Source organism: Neophocaena asiaeorientalis, unplaced genomic scaffold (assembly GCF_003031525.2).
Source record: "Neophocaena asiaeorientalis asiaeorientalis breed wild unplaced genomic scaffold, Neophocaena_asiaeorientalis_V1.1 scaffold932, whole genome shotgun sequence".
Taxonomy (NCBI): domain Eukaryota; kingdom Metazoa; phylum Chordata; class Mammalia; order Artiodactyla; family Phocoenidae; genus Neophocaena; species Neophocaena asiaeorientalis.
The window spans coordinates 216,660-236,976 of record NW_020172903.1 but is presented as its reverse complement, the minus strand read 5'-3'; the positions used below and the strand labels follow the sequence as shown (position 1 = coordinate 236,976).

General features: G+C 35.6%; 1 protein-coding gene across 1 annotated transcript in view; it reads left to right on the top strand.

Moving 5' to 3' along the window:
- Positions 1-20,317, top strand: part of PSME4 (proteasome activator subunit 4) — a 73,875-nt gene that overhangs the window by 22,061 nt on the left and 31,497 nt on the right. Inside the window, exons 10-19 of the mRNA XM_024742009.1 lie at positions 2,074-2,260; positions 2,932-3,021; positions 3,752-3,816; positions 7,239-7,389; positions 9,301-9,399; positions 9,620-9,689; positions 10,153-10,220; positions 11,315-11,530; positions 12,050-12,207; positions 13,733-13,828. Of these exons, the coding sequence (XP_024597777.1) occupies positions 2,074-2,260; positions 2,932-3,021; positions 3,752-3,816; positions 7,239-7,389; positions 9,301-9,399; positions 9,620-9,689; positions 10,153-10,220; positions 11,315-11,530; positions 12,050-12,207; positions 13,733-13,828 (1,200 nt within the window). The remainder of the gene's footprint in view (positions 1-2,073; positions 2,261-2,931; positions 3,022-3,751; positions 3,817-7,238; positions 7,390-9,300; positions 9,400-9,619; positions 9,690-10,152; positions 10,221-11,314; positions 11,531-12,049; positions 12,208-13,732; positions 13,829-20,317) is intronic.

Genomic DNA, 20,317 nt, shown 5'->3' with positions numbered 1-20,317 from the left:
AGAAAAAAAAAAAAAAAAAAAAAAAAAAAAAAAGTAGAAGAAGAATGTTAGATTTTGGAGCCCAGAAGGATCTAACAGTTTGAGTTTCTTAAAACTCAGATTTGCCCAAGGTCCTTACTGGCAGAATACAGATGACAGCTTATTTTCTAACTGTTGAGACAAGAAAATTGGTGACATTTACTTGGCAAAGGGTATCCTGTTAAAGATCTTCACCAAAATGGGGCTCCATTATTTGTAATTTGAGTTGCTTGTACTATCTTGCCCTGTCTCTTTGCCATAACTATTTAAGTTGTACTTCACTTTCTCAGCCTCCCCTGTTTTTTTATGTATACATCTTGGGGCCTTGAAACTTCCAGCATGTACAACTTAATTAGGAAGTGGAATGGGGAAGTTAGGCAGTTTCTACTCTGTCTTCAGCCTTCAGTGTTCTTTGCTACTTGACCTCCACGTGGTAGCAGAAGCTATCAGTCAGTGGCAAGTCCCTTGATGCTCTTCGGAGAGGAGAGACTTGCTCTAAGGGGGGACTTCAGTTGTTTGCATAGTTAAAATTTTGAACTCTGAGGTGTTGGTGTTTCTTTACTTTCCCTTTGTTTTGCCTTATTTTAATGTTTTCCAGCTGATGAATTATGACTGGTGAGATAAGTATTTAGTAGAACGAACAAAGCTTATAAATACAAATACAATTATCCATCACATTTTTCTTTAGTTCTCAAATTTTGGACAAATTTAATACCAGCATATTCTGTATGTATGCTTGGCCAAGATAAATATTTAATTAACAAAATTGGCAATACAATGACATTTTTTGAGACTCATTTGTAATTTTGTCCTGTTTAGAAGTGGCATTGCTACCTTTTTTTTGATGGGTTTTTGTTTTTTGTTTTCTTTTTCTTCTCTTTTTTTTTTTTGGCCGCAGTGCATGGCTTGCAGGATCTTAGTTCCCCGATCGGGGATTGAACCTGGGTCATGGCAGTGAAAGTGCCGAGTCCTAACCATTGGACTGCCAGGGAATTTCCAAGCAAAAGTCTTTTTTAAAAAATATGTATTTATTTGGCCACGTGGGGTCTTTTTAGTTGCAGCACACGGTATCTTCGTTGTGGCATGCGGGCTCTTAGTTGAGACATGCAGGATCTAGTTCCCTGACCAGGGATCAAAGCCGGGCCCTCTGCATTGGGAGCGCAGAGTCTTAATTGCTGGACCACCAGGGAAGTCCCCAAGCAAAAGTCTCTTAAAAGTAAAAACGTAGAAAAAAAATTTTAGGCACTTAGTTTTGCATCTCCTGAAGACAGCCTCTGCTGGAGTTTTTGGTTTGTTTCATTCATCTTTTAAAATAAGCATAGGTTTGATTTTTTTTTTTTAATCCTAGTTAGAGATCCTTCTTTTTTTCCTACTTATTTATGATTAAATTTCCTTATTACTTATCTTTTCTGTATAAGAGGAATTTAAACTGACTGTATTTTGGATTTTTTTTCCTCCTATAGGATAGATCCTCAAAAGTGAAAGCACTGAGCCATAGAGTGAGTGTTCTTGGCTCGTGATCAAAGATTGCGTTTGTCTTATTCCTCCTGTTTTATTCACTCTAGTCTCAGGCATATTCTCTTATGTTTCTGATAGCTGATTTCCAACTTTAAAATACAGTCTTTTTAAAAGTATAAAATAGACCCTTCAGCATTTTAGTAAGATTATTTTTTCCCGTAAAAGGGAAGAGTAGAGTAGTTGTAACTTGTTATTCCTGAATTCTGATAATCACTGACTGTTAAGATTAGATGCAGTCCTATTGGAATGTGGAAATGGATTAAGATGCTGAAAGAATGCAAAAATCTACCAGCTAATGTTACTTTTCAGTGTGGAATTGGCATGGAGGAAGGTGGTAAGGTGGCAGGGAGTTGGGGAAACATGTACCTTTCCTTTATTTGTGTGATTCTGTTCACTTTGAGAGCAAATATTCACTCAAAATACTGTGCCAGCTACAAACCTTTAATCCAAAATGCAGTTTATGAATTTAGTATGTTTAATGTGTATGTATGTTTATCTGTGTTGGAAAATTTTTTAAATTCTGTTTTCAAACTATAGAACATATCCTGCACTAGAGACTTTAACAGAACCTCACCAGCTCACAGCTACATTAAGTTGTGTAATTGGAGTAGCCCGCAGTTTGGTATCAGGGGGCAAGTGGTTTCCTGAAGGTCCAACACACATGCTACCTCTGTTGATGAGAGCATTGCCTGGGGTGGATCCAAATGACTTTAGTAAATGCATGGTGAGCATGTTTATGATTCTGTTTTGTATCTAAGTTATAATTATGTAAATGGATATCTTATTACTTTTTCAAATATTCTTTAGAACATAGTAAAGTGTAAAATTTGTTAATGGTAGCAGAGTTATATCTGTAGATGCCCAAGTTTAGATCTGTGGACAGTTAGTTGATCTATGTAAGGTCTTCCTTAGTAATTTCCCATAACGTGTGCATTTATGATCATATGGTGTTTTAAAGCTCATTATGTATCTCCTATCTTCCTTAAGCAGATACATTAAAAATGATAGCATATGATCACTTGCGCTTCCGTTTGTCTGCACTTGTCACAAGGAGCATAATAAAAATTACTGGGTGTGAAAAGCCAGATTCCCCTTATACACACACCTTCTGACTTACAATATCGTTCACTTTCCCTCTTCCCTGGTCTCTAGCTTCTGCATTAGCATTTTCTATTTACTCTTAGCTAATGTTATATTTTTGGTGGGAGGCACAGTAACTTCTCAATGACAAAAGATTGCAGAACTTTGTGCTTAAACCAAATAAACTTTCAGAAAAATTGTTGTGGGATTTCCCTCAGAATAATTTATTTGGTACTTTATTGTAGCTTATGGTATACATGTATTTTGGAACTAGAGTTATGTAATTAATATTAGATCTTTTGTATCTTCCCATAGATCACATTCCAATTTATAGCAACATTTTCCACCCTGGTGCCTTTAGTAGATTGTTCATCTGTACTACAAGAAAGAAATGACCTCACAGAAGTAAGGATGCTTTCTGGTTGTAAAAGGATTGGTTATCTGAGTTCTGATTCTTACTGTATAGGCATAGTAATATTTGATAGTTTAAAAGCAACCTTGCAGAGGTGCTCATAAGTTAAAATTACTGTTTTGTGACCAGAACGATATAAATGGAGGTCATCATTGATAAAATAATCTGCAGAGCACCCACCAAAGGGGGTGGTCAAAAGTAGGCTATTTTAGTAAACAAGTGACATGTAAAGGTGTATTTCAGTGTTTTGTCACTTTTTAATGTTTTGTTAAGCAAAGGTGGTGGCATTTTGTTTTTCCATCTTATGTTAGGAATAAATCTGTTAAGGGGATTGGCATCTAATTCATTACTGTCTGGGTTTGTTTTAGAACAATTTTCTTTATTACAAGTATTTTACTACCTGACTTTTGGCATGTAGATGTTTAAGTAGTGAGAGATAATCCTTTACACATACACCAGCAGTTTGAAACTGTTATTGATTTTTTAAAAAATGGCTGCCTGACTTCTGTTTTGGGCCCTTACAAAATATGTTAATTACTTCTTATTTTGGTTCCTGGAAAGTAGATGAGTTATTCTAAATTGATACGGGATTATGGTGCTGTTTCTCGGTGCTCAATGTAATAATGCAGTGTTAGAAACATTTTGTAGACTATAATTGAGTTTTGTTCAGAGAAAAAAAATCAAAGACTATTTTAAAATTTTCTCCACATTGACATGTTACAGGTGGAGCGAGAACTTTGTTCTGCCACAGCTGAATTTGAGGATTTCGTCTTACAGTTTATGGACAGGTGAGCAAGTACCCCAGATATCTCCTTTATCTGGCATTCAAAAATAGTGATGTCCTGTCCCAGCAACTTTAGCCTCGTTTTGCATTGCAACCTGTATTTAATTATTGGGTTGGCCAAAAGGTTCGTTTGTTTATTTCCATAAGATGGCTCTAGTAGTACTTAGTTGTCTTTAACTTCATTCGAAACAATTTTGTTAGATTGTATGTGACAGCTGTCATATTGGGGTGCATTTAGAAAAAGACATCAAAAATTGGTGAAGTTTTGTGTAGCCATTTTAATATTGAAGGTGGAAGAAAAAAGCAACATTTTTGGCATATTACGCTTTATTATTTCAAGAAAGGTAAAAACGGGACCGAAATGCAAAAAAAAGATTTGTGCAGTGTATGGAGAAGGTGCTGTGACTGATCAAACGTGTCAAAAGTGGTTTGCGAAGACAAAAAGACAGCCCTCAGAATGGGAGAAAATCTTTGCAAACGAAGGAACAGACACAGGATTAATCTCCAAAATATATAAACAGCTCATGGAGCTCAATATCAAAAAAACAATTACAACCCAATCAGAAAATGGGTGGAAGACCTAAATAGGCACCTCTCCAAGGACGACATACAGATGGCCAAGGGGCACATGAAAGGAAGCTCAACATCTCTAATTATTAGAGAAATGCAAATCAAAACTACAATGAGGTATCACCTCACACCAGTCAGAATGGCCATCATCAAACAGTAAATGCTGGAGAGGGTGTGGAGAAAGGGGAACCCTCTTGCACTGTTGGTGGGAATGTAAATAGTTACAGCCACTGTGGAGAACAGTATGGAGGTTCCTTAAAAAACTAAAAATAGAGCTACCTTATGACCCAGCAATCCCACTACTGGGCATGTACCCTGAGAAAACTATAATTCAAAGGGACACATGTTCCCCAATGTTCATTGCAGCACTATTTGCAATAGCTAGGACATGGAAACAACCTAAATGTCCAATGACAGATGAATGGATAAAGAAGATGTGGCACATATATACAGTGGAATATTAACTCAGCCATAAAAAGGAACGAAATTGGGTCATTTGTAGAGATGTGGATGGACCTAGAGTCTAGAGTGAAGTAAGCCAGAAAGAGAAAAACAAATATTGTATACTAACGCATATATGTGAAATCTAGAAAAATGGTACAGATGAACTTATTTGCAGGGCAGGAATAGAGACACAGATGTAGAGAAAGAACAGGTGGACACAGGGCAGGAAGGGGAGGGTGGGACGAATTGGGAGATTAGGATTGACATATATACATTACCACAGGAAAATAGATAGCTAGTGGGAACATGCTGAGCTCAGCTTGGTGCTCTGTGACGACCTAGATGGGTGGGATGTGGGCTGGGGGGAGGCCCAAGAGGGAGGGGATGTGGGGATATAATAGCTGATTCACTTCATTGTACAACAGAAACTAACACAACATTGTAAAGCAATTATACTCCAATTTTAAAAAATTTTTGAAAAAAAGTGGTTTGCGAAGTTGCTGGAGATTTCTCTCTGGACAGTCCTCCACGGTTGGGTAGACCAGTTGAAGTTGATAGCAGTCAAGTCAAAACATTAATTGAGAACAGTCAACGTTACACCACACGGGAGACAGCCGACATACTCAAAATATCCAAATCAAGTGTTGAAATCATTTGCATTAGCTCGGTTGTGTTCATCACTTTGATGTTTGGGTTCCACATAAGTTAAGCGAAAAAAACCTTCTTGACCATATTTCCACATGCGATTCTCTACTTAAATGTAATGAAAACGTTCCACTTTTATTTTTTTTATTTATTTTTTTTTCGCGGGCCTCTCACTGTTGTGGCCTCTCCCGTTGCGGAGCACAGGCTCCTGACGTGCAGGCTCAGCGGCCATGGCTCACAGGCCCAGCCACTCCGCGGCATGTGGGATCTTCCCGGTTCGTGTGGGGCATGAACCCGCGTCCCCTGCCTTGGCAGGTGGACTCTCAACCACTGTGCCACCAGGGAAGCCCAAAACGTTCCACTTTTAAAACAAATTGTGATGGATGATGAAAGGATACTGTACGATAATGTGGAACAAAAGAGATTGTGGGGCAAGTGAAATGAACCACCACCAACCACACCAAAGGCTGGTCTTCATCTAGAGAAGGTGATGTTGTGTATATGGTGGGATTGGAAGAGAGTCCTCTGTTATGAGCTCCTTCCAGAAAACGAAATGATTAATTCCAACAAGTACTGCTCCCAATTAGACCAACTGAAAGCAGCACTCGACAAAAAGTATCCAGAAATAGTCAAAAGAAAATGCATAATCTTCCTACAGTATAACACAAGACTTCATGTTTCTTTGATGACCAGGCAAAAACTGTTACAGGGACTTCTCTGGTGGCGCGGTGATTAAGAATCCGCCTGCCAATGCAGGGGACACGGGTTCGAGCCCTGGTCCAGGAGGATCCCACATGACACAGAGCAGCTAAGCCTGTGCGCCACAACTGCTGAGCCTGAGCTCTAGAGCCCGCGGGTCACAACAACTGAAGCCCGTGCACCTGGAGCCCATGCTCCGCAACAAGAGAAGCCACCACGATGAGAAGCCCGCGCACCGCAACGAAGAGTAGCCCCCACTCGCCACAACTAGAGAAAGCCTGCACGCAGCAATGAAGACCCAATGCAGCCAAAAATTTAAAAAATAAACCAACAAAAAAAACTGTTACAGCTTGGCTGGGAAGTTCTTTTTTAAAAAAATACTTATTTATTTATTTGGCTGCACTGGATCTTAGTTGTGGCGTGCGGGATCTTTAGTTGTGGCATGTGAACTCTTAGTTGCTGCATGCGAACTCTTAGTTGTGGCATGTGGGATCTAGTTCCCTGACCAGGGATTGAACCTGGGCTTCCTGCATTGGGAGCGCAGAGTCTTAGCCACTGGACCACCAGGGAAGTCCCTGGCTGGGGAGTCCTGATTCATCCACTGTATTCACCAGACATAGTACCTTTGGATTTCCATTTATTTTGGTCTTTACAAAATTCTCTTCGTGGAAAAAAATTTCAATTCCCTGGAAGACTGTAAAAGGCATCTGGAACAGTTCTTTGCTCAAAAAGATAAAAAGTTTTGGGAGGATGGAATTATGAATTTGCCTGAAAAATGGCAGCAGGTAGTGGAACAAAAGGGTGAATACGTTGTTCAGTGAAGTTCTTGGTGAAAATGAAAAATGTGTCTTTTATTTTTACTTAAAAACCGAAGGCACTTTTTGGCCAACCCAGTACTGTGCAAGGCTGGTGCTTCTTAAGTTACAAAAGGACAGTTGGTTTGTGATCCATGTACAAATTAAGTAGCTATCACTTGCATAGTCATGACAATAGATTTATCTAATCAACAACAAAAAATGTTAAGCCAGTTTTTAGTTGCTAAAGTTTTACTTTCTTTGGGTTATTTAGATGCTTTGGACTTATAGAAAGTAGCACATTGGAGCAAACAAGAGAAGAGACAGAAACTGAGAAAATGACTCACTTGGAGAGTTTGGTCGAATTAGGTCTGTCTTCTACGTTTAGTACAATCCTCACACAATGTTCCAAAGAAATATTTATGGTAAGAGTGCATTGCTGCAAAGAATTAAATTCCAACTTGTAGTTTTATTTGATGTTTTAAAAATTGAACTTCAGGTTACTTTGTATGCATATCATGCCAGCTTATCCTTTCTTTCCATACTAAAATTTGAAAAAGATGGGGAATTCTTTGGCAGTCCAGTAATTAGTACTCCGCACTTCCACTGCAGGAGGAACGAGTTCAATCCCTGGTGGGGAACTAAGATCCTGCGTGCCTCATGGCGTGGCGAGGCCAAAAAAAATAAATAAATAAATAAAATTTGGAAAAGATACACAGTTGATCCTCATTATTTGCAGATTCTGTATTTGCAAATTCAACATAGTGTACTTGCTAAAATTTATTTGTAACCCCAAAATTGGTACTCGCAGTGCTTTTGTGCAAACTTTTGAAAGTGGCAAAAATTTTTGAGTTGTGCGTGTTTACAGCTGAAATCGAATAAGGTGACACTCTGCCATCTTGTTTTAGCTCTCATACTGTAATGTAAACAGGTGTCCTTTTTTCATCTATTTAAGGCCAGATCGTTCACATTTTTGTGCTTTTTGGTGATTTTGCATTTTAAAATGGCCCCCAAGAGTAATGCTGATGCACTCACTGTCTAGTGTTCTAAGCAAAAGGTAGTTGTGATGGACCTAACATAGAAAATATTAACATGTTTTAGGTAAGCTTCATTCAGAAATGAGTTACAGTGCCTTTGGCTATGAGTTCAAGGTTAATGAATCAACAATGTATTAAAGTGTCAACAATGCAATTGTTGCAAAAATGCAAAAATCAACAGTGTATTAACGACATTAAAGTGTCTTCAAAGAGAACCACACATAAACAAAATTATATATCCATATATCCATCAGTTGATGAAAATGTAACCAGAGGTTTATGGGAACTTAATCCTGTATTTCCCCTAAGAACTGTGGTTCAGTATTTGCTAATTCAGTGCCCACAGTGATTTTACAGAGCATAACTACTGCAAATAACAAGAATTGACTGTATGTTTAAAATTTACAGTAAAATACTACTTGGGAGAAAAGTTTTGAAAATTGTTTATGCCATCACATAATAGAAATTAAATCCCAAATATAAAAATCTGGCAAACTGTGATGAATGAGAAATAGTTTGTCCTCATAAGGCATTCTGTGAGCATTCACTTATTCAGTATTAGTCGATACCTATTATATACAATATGGTATTTATTTCATATTTTCTATTCCACTACTCTCTATCCATTTCTGTTTCTTCTTTCGCTATCTGAGATTATCATTGTTCAGTGTTTATCCTGGTTAAAAGCTAAACTGCCTTACACCTGCATGAAATATTTACTAAGATTATGTTAGTATAAAGAAATTAACATAAATAATCTCTTATTTAACCAAAATCTTTTGAAAGGAGTTGTTTATAATTTGCAGCATTGTCAATCCATGTCTAGAGCTAATTCTTTAATTCAGAAATGAAATTAAAATTCTGTGACTTGATTGTAAAATTAAATAGAATGCTTCAAGTCTTTTAGAGGAGAGAAAAATATAGTTTGTAGTTGTCAGAATGACAAACTGTAAATATTAGATATTACCCCAAATTCCCTCTGTTATATTGGATTAGCCAACAAGATAATTAAATTGCATTTGCTTCCAGCAGCTCTGGTTTTGTGCTTAGCATTTCTGCAGCAAATAAAATCTTGTGCCGCAAATGTTTTGTTCACATTAGGGTTTTGTGCAAAGGTTATTCATAGACCTGAATGTAGCATTATTAAGCAAATCTTTATGTATTCAGATGGTTAAGTTTTTCCTACTTGGTTATTTTTAGTATAGTGTGAGTATCATTTTCTTTGGTGTTTCAAAAGATGTTTAATTTTCTTAAACGTGCTGGTTAGACATTTTCATTTGTTACATTATCTTTTAATAGGTGGCCCTTCAGAAGGTTTTTAATTTTTCGATTTCACATATATTTGAAACAAGAGTTGCAGGCCGCATGGTGGCAGACATGTGCCGTGCTGCAGTGAAGGTGAGTTGGGGTTTTCTGGACTGATGAATTAATGAATCAATAGCCATGAGTTTTATGTGGTTAACTATTTTAGACATGCTTATCATTCTTAAAATACACGTTTCTTTCAGTAGCTGCTTATAGCCCTTATTTGCCACTGAAAATAGAGCTAGTGTATACTTTGTGACTGTTCAATACTTGTGCCTTTCAAAAAAACTTATTTATACAAATATGTTTTCAGTGCTGCCCGGAGGAATCTTTGAAGCTATTTGTTCCCCACTGCTGCAGTGTTATAACTCAGCTTACAATGAGTAAGTCTTAAGGTTATTATTCTGTATTTGTAACTTGAGCAAATTTTTTTCTTGGTTTCTACAACTCTGTTGATGGAAACAGATTCTCTAAGCCATGCAGTATTTTAATTTTACAGTTTGGGGTAAAATTGCTCAAAACAAGGTATCATCCAGGGTTGACAGGTAGCTTAGAAATTTTACTCTATTACATTAATGTTTTCATACATACAAGAAGCATTCAGCTGTTGCTATAATATCTGTTATTTTGTGAGATGTGTAGGGGCAGGCGTCCTGGTTGGTGTGTTTATTTTCTTGAAAACTGAGCTTCTACCTCCTCTGGAGCAAGTCCAGCTTAATGAAGAAAGAAAGAAAAAGTCCTAAAAGAGACTTTTCTCAGCTATTAGAAATATTAAATATAAATACTTTTAAATGATGCATTTAGTTGGATTTTTTTTTTCTTCTGATACTATTTTGCTATTTTTAGATGATGATGTATTAAATGAAGAAGAGCTAGATAAGGAGTTACTATGGAATCTTCAACTTTTGTCTGAGGTATTGTAAATCTTTGGAATAAGAAAATATTTCTGTGAAAATGTTGACTTGCTCTGAAGATTTATCCTGTTTTGAAAAGTTAACTTTAAAACATGTAAAGTCAGGCTTCCCTGGTGGCACAGTGGTTGAGAGTCCTCCTGCCGATGCAGGGGACACGGGTTCGTGCCCCGGTCCGGGAAGATCCCACATGCCGCGGAGTGGCTGGGCCTGTGAGCCATGGCCACTGAGCCTGCATGTCCGGAGCCTGTGCTCCGCAACAGGAGAGGCCACAACAGTGAGAGACCTGCGTACCGCAAAAAAAACCCACAAAAAACATGTAAAGTCATAAGTTTGAAAAATGTCTTTATGGGACAACAAAAAGTCAGATAAATCTCATTTTCTTATTATAAAAAGAGTATGGTAACTGTTGACTACTTCGTGGTCAATGCTTTACCTGACTTTTTACTGATTAATTCTACTGTGGGTAACTCTGACTGAAAAGTGTATCAGATTTGGCATCTTCCTCCCCCCCCGCCCCCGCACCATGCTAAATTTGGCCATCAGTCAAACTTCTGTTTCCTATAGGGGTTAGTTCAGAAACCAAAGAACAGAGAAATCCATTTAAATAAGTTTTGTCTCTTTAAGGAGATAGCCTCTTGAAAAGGATGTTACTATGGCACTTCAGAGCCTAAACTCAGAAAATGTGTTTTGATCTTAAGAAAGAATTCATTGTTAGAATATAATTAAAATGATAATCCTAAAATGAATTAAAGTAATTTTAAGAAACACTATTACGGGCTTCCCTGGTGGCGCAGTAGTTGAGAGTCCGCCTGCCGATGCAGGGGACACGGGTTTGTGCCCTGGTCCGGGAAGATCCCACATGCTGCGGAGTGGCTGGGCCTGTGAGCCACGGCCGCTGGGCTGCGCATCCAGAGCCTGTGCTCCGCAACGGGAGAGGCCACAACAGTGAGAGGCCCGCGTACCACAAAAAAAAAAAAAAAGAAACACTATTATTATTTTATTATTTTAGACTACTTTAATGGCCAAACATAGTTAACTTTAATTGTTGATTCTTGATCTTTTAACCAAAATATCTTTAACTGTTTTCTTTTTAGATTACTCGAGTGGATGGGAAGAAGTTGCTTCCTTATAGGGAGCACCTTGTAAAGATTCTCCAAAGAACCCTACATTTAACCTGTAAGCAGGGTTACACTCTGTCTTGTAACCTTTTGCATCACCTTCTTCGTTCTACTACACTTATCTACCCTACAGAATACTGCAGTGTGCCAGGCGGCTTTGACAAGCCTCCTTCTGAATACTTTCCTATCAAGGCAAGCATTTTCAATAATTTAGGATTCCAGGATATATTGGGTTATTTTTCTAAGGGATTCAAAGTGCGGGTTTTTTCCTTGTTGTGTATTAAGGTGTCACTTCTTTATTTTTAACATAGATTACTAAAACTATTATTGGAATGTTTTAAACTTGGGAAGTATGATGTAGCTCTCATCTAGCTCTAGTTTTCTTCTTTTCTGTTTGTATGTGAAATGACTTTTTAATGCCATATTTAACCTCCATAGTTCCATATAATTTTGGGGTGGAATGCAATAGCCTTACATAAACTTATTGTTACTGTTATAGTAAACTCATATTTGAGTGGCTCTTCAGGGAGACCCTTTTCAGGAGTGATAATGAAAGACTCCTATGATGTCTTCATACCTTTATTTTGTGCACTTGCTGCCTTAGGTTTGGATTACCTATACAGTTTCTTTTAAGCCTTTTAAAATACGTTTGTATGTTGTTTTTTTTTTTCTTCTAACTTCTCAACTTGCTAATTAAATGCTATTTTCTAGGACTGGGGTAAACCAGGGGACTTGTGGAATTTGGGGATCCAGTGGCATGTTCCTTCTTCTGAAGAAGTGGCTTTTGCCTTCTATCTGTTGGACTCTTTTCTTCAGCCTGAGCTCATCAAACTCCAGCGTTGTGGAGATGGAGAACTTGAAATGTCTAGGTTAGTTTTCTTTTATAATCAGTTAGTGTTATATGGTTGTAGACTAAAAAATTCTTTTTGTGCCTCTCCCTCTCTCGATGGCATATCTGATGTATTCATTTTCTTCTTTTTAAAATTAATTTATTTTTGGCTGTGTTGGGTCTTCGTTGCTGAATGTGGGCTTTCTCTAGTTGCAGTGCGCGGGCTTCTCACTGCGGTGGCTTCTCTTGTTGCGGAGCACAGTCTGTAGGCACACGGGCTTCCGTAGTGGCTCGCGGGCTCTGGAGTGCAGGCTCAGTAGTTGTGGCGCATGAGCTTAGTTGCTCCCCGACATGCGGGATCTTCCTGGACCAGGGCTCGAACCCGTCTCCCCTTCACTGGCAGGTGGATTCTTAACCACTGCGCCACCAAGGAGGTCCCTGATGTATTCATTTTCAATGTGTGTTTTGAATGTCTGCCATAAATGTGATCAGAAAACCATTTAATACATTTAAATGGTTTTCTAATCACATTACTATAATATAAAACTATATAATATAAAACCATTTTATAGTTTAATAACAGAAATTTTGTCATAATACTTAAACATCTTAAATAGAAAAACTCAGAGTTTTTTCCTAGTTTGCTTTTAGTGCCTTCTATTTAGCAGTGTCACTTGTGCGTCTTTTGGGAAGTGTGTGTAAATATGCCCCCTTTGTAAGGAAGTGCCTGTTTTTCTAGATTCGCCTTAGATTTTATTGGCTTGTTTCTTTTTAGTAATTCTTATACTATTGATATTAATATTACTTAGAGAAATATCTCTAAGATATTGTTTCTCCCCCAAAGAGCTTTAGCACGAAACAATTACTTGAGACCACTAGACTTTTATAGTTTGAATCTTTGAAAGTTCCTAAAATCATAGTAAGAAAATTACTATGTGTCAAATAACAGGAAATTCTGATAAGCAAATCCAGTAGGAATGGGCTTGGAGGAGGAAGAAGTATGATTGACTTACGTTGGCTGTGTGGTACTCTGAACTGCTTTTTGGAGTAAATGTTTAGCTAGTCTTTTTTTTTTTCTGGCCACGCTGCATGGCTTGTGGGATCTTAGTTCCCCAACCAGGGATTGAACCTGGGCCCTTGGCAGTGAAAGCGCTGCATCCTAACCACTGGACCTCCAGGGAAGTCCCTAGCTAGCGCATTTTAAAAACAGACTGTAGTGGAGAATCTTCTGTAATACTGTTTTCCCTTTTTGTTAGTGGTTGTGATCTTTGGGTAAATAGGGAATTAAATTCAGAATTGCTTCACAAAGGGCAATCAGTTGTTGTTACTTGTGATTATTTAGAGCCTGTTTAAATGTAAGCAGGTCTAATATTATCAGTAAATATCTGTTTAATTACCTTGTACTATTAAGAGGGTAAACTGAAAACATTCCTCATTTCTATGCCTTAATTTTGTATATTCCCACTTGATAAAGTTTTTTACTTCACCTTAAACTCTACAAGGCTTTTTCTTAAATAGGGATTTGGAGTCTTCTCAAATATGAAAATGCTCTTTATTTTTTCTAGAGATGATGTTCTACAGAGTCTGACTATAGTACACAACTGTTTAATTGGCTCAGGAAACCTCCTACCTCCCTTGAAAGGAGAGCCAGTTACTAACTTGTAAGTAAAAATAACTACTTTACATATTTTGCTGTTTTGCCATTTGGCATATATTTTAAGACTTAGTCACATAATGAGTCACTGGTTTTGTTATTGGTGTTGTTTCTGTATCACTTTAACCTTTTTGTCATTGTTAGGCCAAAAACACCTGAGGCACAGTTTAGATCTATAAATTTTAGGGCTTTATTCAGATTTTTCATATGGTACCAGGATAGAATAACTTTCAATGCTAATCAGTTTTAAAATATCAACTTAGAGATATTAAGTTCATCTGTTAGTTTACTGAGTTAATTAAGATAAATTCTTTAAAAAAAGAAAGGAAAACACCTTTTTTTTTGGTCTGCAATCAGTGGTAAGGATTTTCTAGCAAAAAACCTGGGGTGTTTTTTAATAAAAATTTGTTCTATGTTGTTCATTATGATTTTGAACTTTTGAGATCCACCAAGTTGCTTTTACAACTTTAAGTGCTTTTCAGAGTATTATTATTTCAAATGAATGTCTTGATTTAGTCCATTGTCAGTGTTACCATTTAAGTTGAAAAAAATTGAGTTTAAATGAAATCAGCTGTATATAACTTTAGCTCACTTATCAAGTACATAGATGCTAGTTTCAGTATACCATGTTAGATCATTTTCTCTGCACACCAACATCTCATTGCTGAATAAGTTAATGAAAATCACACAAAAATGAGTAAGGAAACCTTGCCACTCAGAAAAGCAGAAGGGGAGAATTATTTGTTGATTTTGCAACAAAAATCTTAAAATGTTTCAAGGAATGGTTTTAAAATGTGGCTTGCTTGTCTTTCCATATTCTGCATAGTCAGTTGTTTGGGGTCATACATTTTCATAATTCCCACTTATTTCACTTATCTAAAAACTGTTTCTAGGCATTGAACTTTTTAGATTACTCATTAGATTTAAGAGGGAGAAGTAGGGTCGTTTCAGGTAAGGAAATCTGTTTTAAGTTTGCCTAGGAATTTACTGAATTCTTTTAAAGAACTTTTGTTTTTCATCAGTTTTATAGTTTGATATAAGAGCAATTTTACCAAAATTCATTTTTGTCAAGAGAGATGTTAAACAGTGTTTTTAAATGAGAGACCTACAGAAATGGTTTTGATTTCCCTAATGATCTTTAACAGTATGTAATTAGTAAGAACTTAACTCTTACGGCATGCCAAAAAGCTATTTCATACGTAACAAATTGATTATATCAGTAAACTTAGTTCTGCTTGAACGTGTTGAAGTGTGGTCCTTTAATCCAATAATTTATCTAAGAGCAAAAGCATTTATCTTCTGTGTATATAATTAGATTATTTTAGTATTGAGTGATGATTACGATACACTCAGGAGGCTTAGAGGTTTCCGTTGAACGTTCATTTCAGCATGGAGCCATTGAAGCAAAGCCTTTATCCTTTGAAATAAATGTACATTAGGGCAAATGTTCCATATATATTTGGTTATTATAAAGCCAGTTAGATATGTATATAATGAAATGCATTTTCAGTAAGGAAAACAATACCATATTATTAAAACCTTATTAATGCCACAAAAGATAATTAAGCAGATTGTTAGCCCATTTTACTATACATTATAAGCTATAAAATTGAAACGAATATCCCTTTATAGGTTTTTTTCAGAAAAGTTGAAAAGGAAAGATGATTTAGATTTAAAAGTGTTGTGTTTAGAATTTTCACTTAATGAAAATTTGACATAATAAAACCTAACGAAGTAATACAAAATTATGTTTAATATAAATGTGTTTATATATTTTAATTATAAAATATATTTTCTTGTATATTTAATAGTACATAATGAAATAAAATATACAACGAGGAAAACTTCAATCATTTAAATCACTGAACAGTACACATTTTTAGGATTTTTTATAGTTATGTACACCAGTCAGTGTAATGATTATACAAAGTACAGTTAGAGATGAATGAGCATCCCTTTGCCTTTGAATTGTCAAAAGAGAGAGTTTGTAAAGTCTTCCCTGGGCTTTTAATTAGTTCTTAACAGAATCCTTTTTTAAAAAACCAATTTCTAACTGGGATCACCTTCACCTGAAATTTTAATTTATTTTGGCAATATGTGACTTTTTACATTGACTTTATATAACATTATAACTTTTTTTTTGTAGATAGCAAGTTAGTTTTCACTAAAGTAAAATAAAATAAAGTTAGCCTTTTAAATTTCTAAAATGCTTATTCTAATATAGGTCAATAATTATTAAAATCTTCTAAGTGTAAATTGATTTGAAAGAACTAATCAAATAATTTCAATTGATGGTGCCATTGTTCTGTAATAGTGAATCATACTGCCTAGTTTGAAGAAAGAAGATCTGTAGCATAATTCTTGGAGATTATCAGTAGCAGGTCAATTTGAAACTAGAAGATGAAAATAGCTCTTTTATTTTGGACATGAGTTATTCCAAAGGAGATAGAGTAAAATGTGCCAAGTTGGGGAGAAAAGGAAACGCATAATGGTGACCAGTGCTTTAGTGTAATGCCTAAGATATCCGGTGGTGTTTGGCTGTGGTATTTGTGGGACATTTTGCATTTTCTGAAATACCAGACCAGTTTTTGGAAGCACCTAGCAGCTCAATTCTTTTTTAAAATTTAAACTTACATTTTTCTTATATAAATCTCAATTAGGGAAAATATTCTAGCTGCTTTAATTATTTTTTGTCAAATCACTTATTATTAAGTTTGCCTTGTGCATGTATTAGTAGTATTAGTCTTCTGTCAAATTGCAGCAGTAAAAAACCAGAAGCTTATTTCAGTTCTGAATTTTCCTGTAAGGAAATCTTAATTGCTAATAGAGTATATGGGATCCCATTGTTCAGGGAAATGGCTACCACATGTGAAAAACAATTTTCTATGCTATGTGATTAGAGACTGACAAAAAATAAAAAGCTTAGATGAGATGAGTTGATTATCCTAAGTATAAAGTAAATTATATATCTAATGATATCTACATTGTACTTTTTGGCCTTTAGCAACGTAGGGTTACTAAGTATCTTGTACATATTTTAAATTTTACTGTTTCAAAGGATGGATGAAATAAGGTCCCTTGAGGGTTTAATTTACCCTTAATTGAGTAAATTTTTTTAGTTTAGTTCAGTTTGAAATTTAACAGTTTTGTCAGATACCAAGGTTACTGAATTAATCTTAAACCTCTCTATTTTGCTCTTGGAACCTTTAGTTAATGATTTCATAGAAACATTTGTGCTATAATTTATACTCATAGTTCTACCTTTATAGATGTGGAAGTTGGATTATGTCTTTCCAGGGTCATGTAGGAATTTTGGACACTTGCCTTTAATCCTCAAATGGTCATTAATTTCTCCTTTTGCAGTCCATTTCTTTAGAATCTTTTAGGTCTAACCAGCTATCACAGGATGCAAAAAACTAACATCTATAAAAACAGGGTTACTCAAGGTAGAGGAGTCATCATTTTTCATCTCAAATATTTCTTCTTTACTTTGTGCCCCCTTTCCTCCAATAGATCTGTTAAGTCATTCTTAGTTAAATCATTCTTAGGAGCTCAGCTTTTACTAACTTTTCACTCAAAAAAAAAAAAAAATTCATACTTAAGGTCTAAGAGTTGAGACCATTTCATGAATATGTGAAAGGATGTGTTGTTATGCGATGAGGGGCAGGGCTAGCTAACCTCTCTTGGCACCTCCAGGAAACTACCCAGCTCTGCTGGGGGAGCTGCACACAGAAAAGGAAACAGTTACTACTCCACGGTGAGTAACCCTGTTTTCTCCTTATTTCACCTTCTGACTGTTTTCATTGATTTTTAAAAAAACTTGTGTGTCAGACATGGAAATAGTTCTTATGCTCCGAGTTAATTTTAAACCTAGCGGTATGTAAGATTCTCTTTACTTGGCAACCTTTTGTTCACATGGTAGAGTCAGAGCCAGCCTTTAATTTGTGTTTATAGCTATTGTTTATGCCCAGGATTGAACTGGATAACAGAACACAGAAATAGGCCCGTTGTCTGTTGTGAAACACTTGTTATCTTGAGGGAAAAAAAAATCTGTTAGTGGCTTGGTTTTTATACCTTTTATGTTTGTTTTCATTTGGGAGGGGAGGGATTTGGAGCAGGGTAGGTTGTTCTTCCACTTACAGAAAGGGAGAATTATTGTTTGCAGTTGTTCCATGACAGTTCACCTAGCCTTCATTTGCATATTTGATTTGTATTGTATATTTTGTTTTTATGTTACTGGTCATTTCTTCCTTTTTCACCATCCTTTCTTTCCCACCAGTGATTATTTTCATCGTTCTACTCTAATCAAATCTAAAGAAGATTGCCATCTAGTGGTACAAATATCATAGATGTAGAAAACGTACAAGTTTTTTGTTTTGTTTTGTTTTTAAAGTGGTACAGATATTAAACACATTTTGTTATAAATTAGGTGGCTTGGTGGTCCTATGTAGTTGCTATGAACCTGATTTAACTTGATTATTATTGTATACATGGTATTATTTGTAATATGTTGTGTTGAAATTATTTGTCATACTTTTATTTTTATATTACTGTTTGTAAAATGAACCAGTGATGAGTAGAATGAATTTCACTCGGGGTGGGGGAGTGATGATATTTTATTTAAATTGTATATATTGCTACTATAGTGTTTAATCAGAATGCAGATCTATAATTGTTGATAGCACTTTAAGTCTACTCAGCTAAGATTATATACATAACTAAAAGTTACAAGAGCAGATTTAAGTATCAGAGAGTACAGCCCAGCACACGTAGACTTAAAATGTGACCACAAAGAGATACAATTATAAAGTCTTACTTGGGTAATGGATAGACATTTCTTTTAGAAAATTATTCTTCTAAAGATCAGAAGAAATATTTAGGTATAAATATGTATTTATACTCAATGAGAAGCATTTGGTGTAAAAGGTGTCAATACAATCAGAGTTTAATTAATTTGTTAGATAAGAAGAGATCAATTAAAGCTGAATCTTAGATAAATAAGCATAAGAGAAACTTGAGATGGATAAGAACAAATAAAGTAAAGCTGAACTGTATGTCTAAACAGATGCCTTCTATACTCTTGAGATGTGTAAGATGTGTTTTAGTTCAGGTTTTAAAAGTAAAAGCCTAAGCCATTTTAATTTAAATCTATTACTTAATATTTTAAAAGCCCACACAGGTTGATATGTTTCTAAATAATAGTAATAAGTGATAGTACTTCATCAACTTTTCTGATAGGGAAACAATTCAGAGTGACACATGGATTTTTAGAATTAGCATCACGGTTCTTAGATGAGACTTGCTATTAAATGTAGTTATAGTGTGATTGGTGTTATTAAAGTCAGAAAGGCGTATAAGAAAAACATTTCAAATTCCCAACTGATAGCCTTTTGTTTGCTTGTTTGATATAGTAAAAAAATTTTCGGGATAGCTTACTACAGTGATTGCTTTTTAAAATGTCATTTGTTAAGAGTAATTTTTGTGACAATAATTAAAATGCATGCTTGGTTCAGTACTGTGTGGTACTAGGTATGGACGGGGTGAGGTACAGTTGTATTCCTACTTTAGGAAACAACTTATGTTTATAGCAGCAGTGAGGGGACATGTACTCTCATGTGATAGCTTGTGGCCAAGTACTTCCCCATGCTTTACCAGGGAAGGCGGAGGGGGGTGGGTAACAGTCTTTCGCCTAACGCTTGTTACTATGTGAGCACAGCCTTTTTTCTCTTTCGTGGTCAAATCTAATTTCAGTAAAGATGTTGGACTTCCCTTGAAATTCATTGTGAAAGAATCTGATTTTATTTTTTAATGACTGGACTCTGGATACATATATATTTTTCAATCATACATAATTTTACAGAATGTTCAAGTTTGCAAGCTGTTGCCGAAAGTTGAAACTTTATGGAATGAAAACCAGATTTTAAGAAGAATCTGAATTTGAAATTCTTGAAATTCTCTGAAAAGCAAATTAGCATTTTATATTATGAAATATTACCATTCTTTGTTTATATTCTGTAGGCTTGGTTTTGAAACTTGGGACAGTACCGTTGCCATCCACATTATGGCAAGGAACATAGTTAAATAATTGGCATTTTAGTCATCTTAATGTTATTACCCATTTAGATAAATTCCAGAATTCATAAAAACCAAATATTAGGGTAGAAATAACTTAATTAATTCAACTTAAAAAAATACAGTACGGGGGAGGGGTATGTTGATTTCAAAATAGTGTTTTCTTCATTACAAGTGTTGTGTAGGTCGTGAATTATGAGCAATAATTATAAATTTTCTATTTATTACTAATTAGCCTTGTATAGGATACGCTTACCCCATGTTTCCTTGGCATTTGTGCCTGTCTTCCTTTTCTTAGAAAGTATTATTGCTTTGTTTGTAAACAGTTATTGAATTGAATCTCATATTTTGAAATAAAGTCTACTTATTTTTCATTAAAGAAAATTTAGATTTCAGATATAAAGGTTCATATTCCCCAGCAGAA